The 1,203-nt window shown below is 27.8% G+C and overlaps 1 protein-coding gene across 1 annotated transcript in view; it reads left to right on the top strand.

Annotated features, from left to right (window-relative positions):
- Positions 1–629: 629 nt before the first annotated feature.
- Positions 630–1,203, top strand: part of LOC107003652 (two-component response regulator ORR26-like) — a 4,843-nt gene continuing 4,269 nt past the window's right edge. Inside the window, exon 1 of the mRNA XM_015201971.1 lies at positions 630–741. Within this exon, the coding sequence (XP_015057457.1) occupies positions 630–741 (112 nt within the window). The remainder of the gene's footprint in view (positions 742–1,203) is intronic.

The following is a 1,203-nucleotide window of genomic DNA, read 5'->3' on the forward strand; positions in this document are numbered from 1 at the left end:
TAATAATATGTAAGTAATCATTGAAACAATTGAGATAAAGTAAGACCATAATTGTAATACCTTTTAACTAAAATGAGTACTCATTCATATCCCAGAAGTGACAAACATCTTCTTATAGTTCAAATAGATTCTTAAAATTGAAAATATATTTTATTAAGAAAACATTGCGCTTTATATTAAACTCGTAGAAGGAAAAGCAAAAAAGAAGAAGATAAAAGTATATCGTTGTGTTGACTCAAGAAAGGAAAAAATTAAATAGGAAAAATAAATTTATTGTATGGTCAACACTAGACATGCTCATTAGCCAATAGGTGTACTATATAAGTACCTATTAATTAAAGGGTTACGGATTGCACTTCAATACCAAAATCATAAAAGAAAAAGAGAAAAAGAAAAAAAAATATTTTTATCTTGACTCAAGAAAGGAAAGAAATCAAATATGTCAAATAAAATTATTTGTATGGTCAACGTTAGACATGCTCATTAGTCATTAGAGGTACTATATAAGCACCTATCAGAATAGTTAAGGGATTTTATACTTTGCTTTTATATAATAAATTCTTTTTTTGTATCTCCTCGTAAAGTCCAAATAGAAAAATTCTCTAACCATCGAAGGAACATATAATCTAATGGATGCTTCTAATCATGGCATGATAGAAGAAGTGTGTGTAATGCTGATAGACGATGACACAGAGTTTGTTACCAAGCTGACTAATTTGTTAAAGGCGCATAACTGTAAAGGTAATATTTCTCTCTATGTATATATAACAAATGTATAACCTTGTTCTTTGATAAACAAGATTCTCTAATTTCCTTTTCGTAAGAGATTTAATTGATATGATGCTTGTTATTTCATTTGTGATGTTAACACCGATCTCTTTTTAAATTTTATTTATATATCTTGTAAATCTTGAATTTCTCTTTTTTCTCGTTGTCGTAATATTATTTCTGTGTTTGTATATGTTGTTTTTCTAGCCCATTAAATGTGTTTTGTGCATCTATAAAAAGTCAATTAGCTTCTGTATTTTTGGTTCTTGCTATAAGCATATCAGAGACTCAATTAGCTTTCCTACATAGATGTATATGATTTTTCGAAGAGATGAATGAACTTCGAGGGATACAATTTTATGTTAATTTAAATTATTTAAGCAACTTATATTTGAGTTTTATACTTGATCTTTTGTAAAAAGAGGGGGTGGGGGT

This window comes from Solanum pennellii, chromosome 11 (assembly GCF_001406875.1).
Source record: "Solanum pennellii chromosome 11, SPENNV200".
NCBI classification, from domain to species: domain Eukaryota; kingdom Viridiplantae; phylum Streptophyta; class Magnoliopsida; order Solanales; family Solanaceae; genus Solanum; species Solanum pennellii.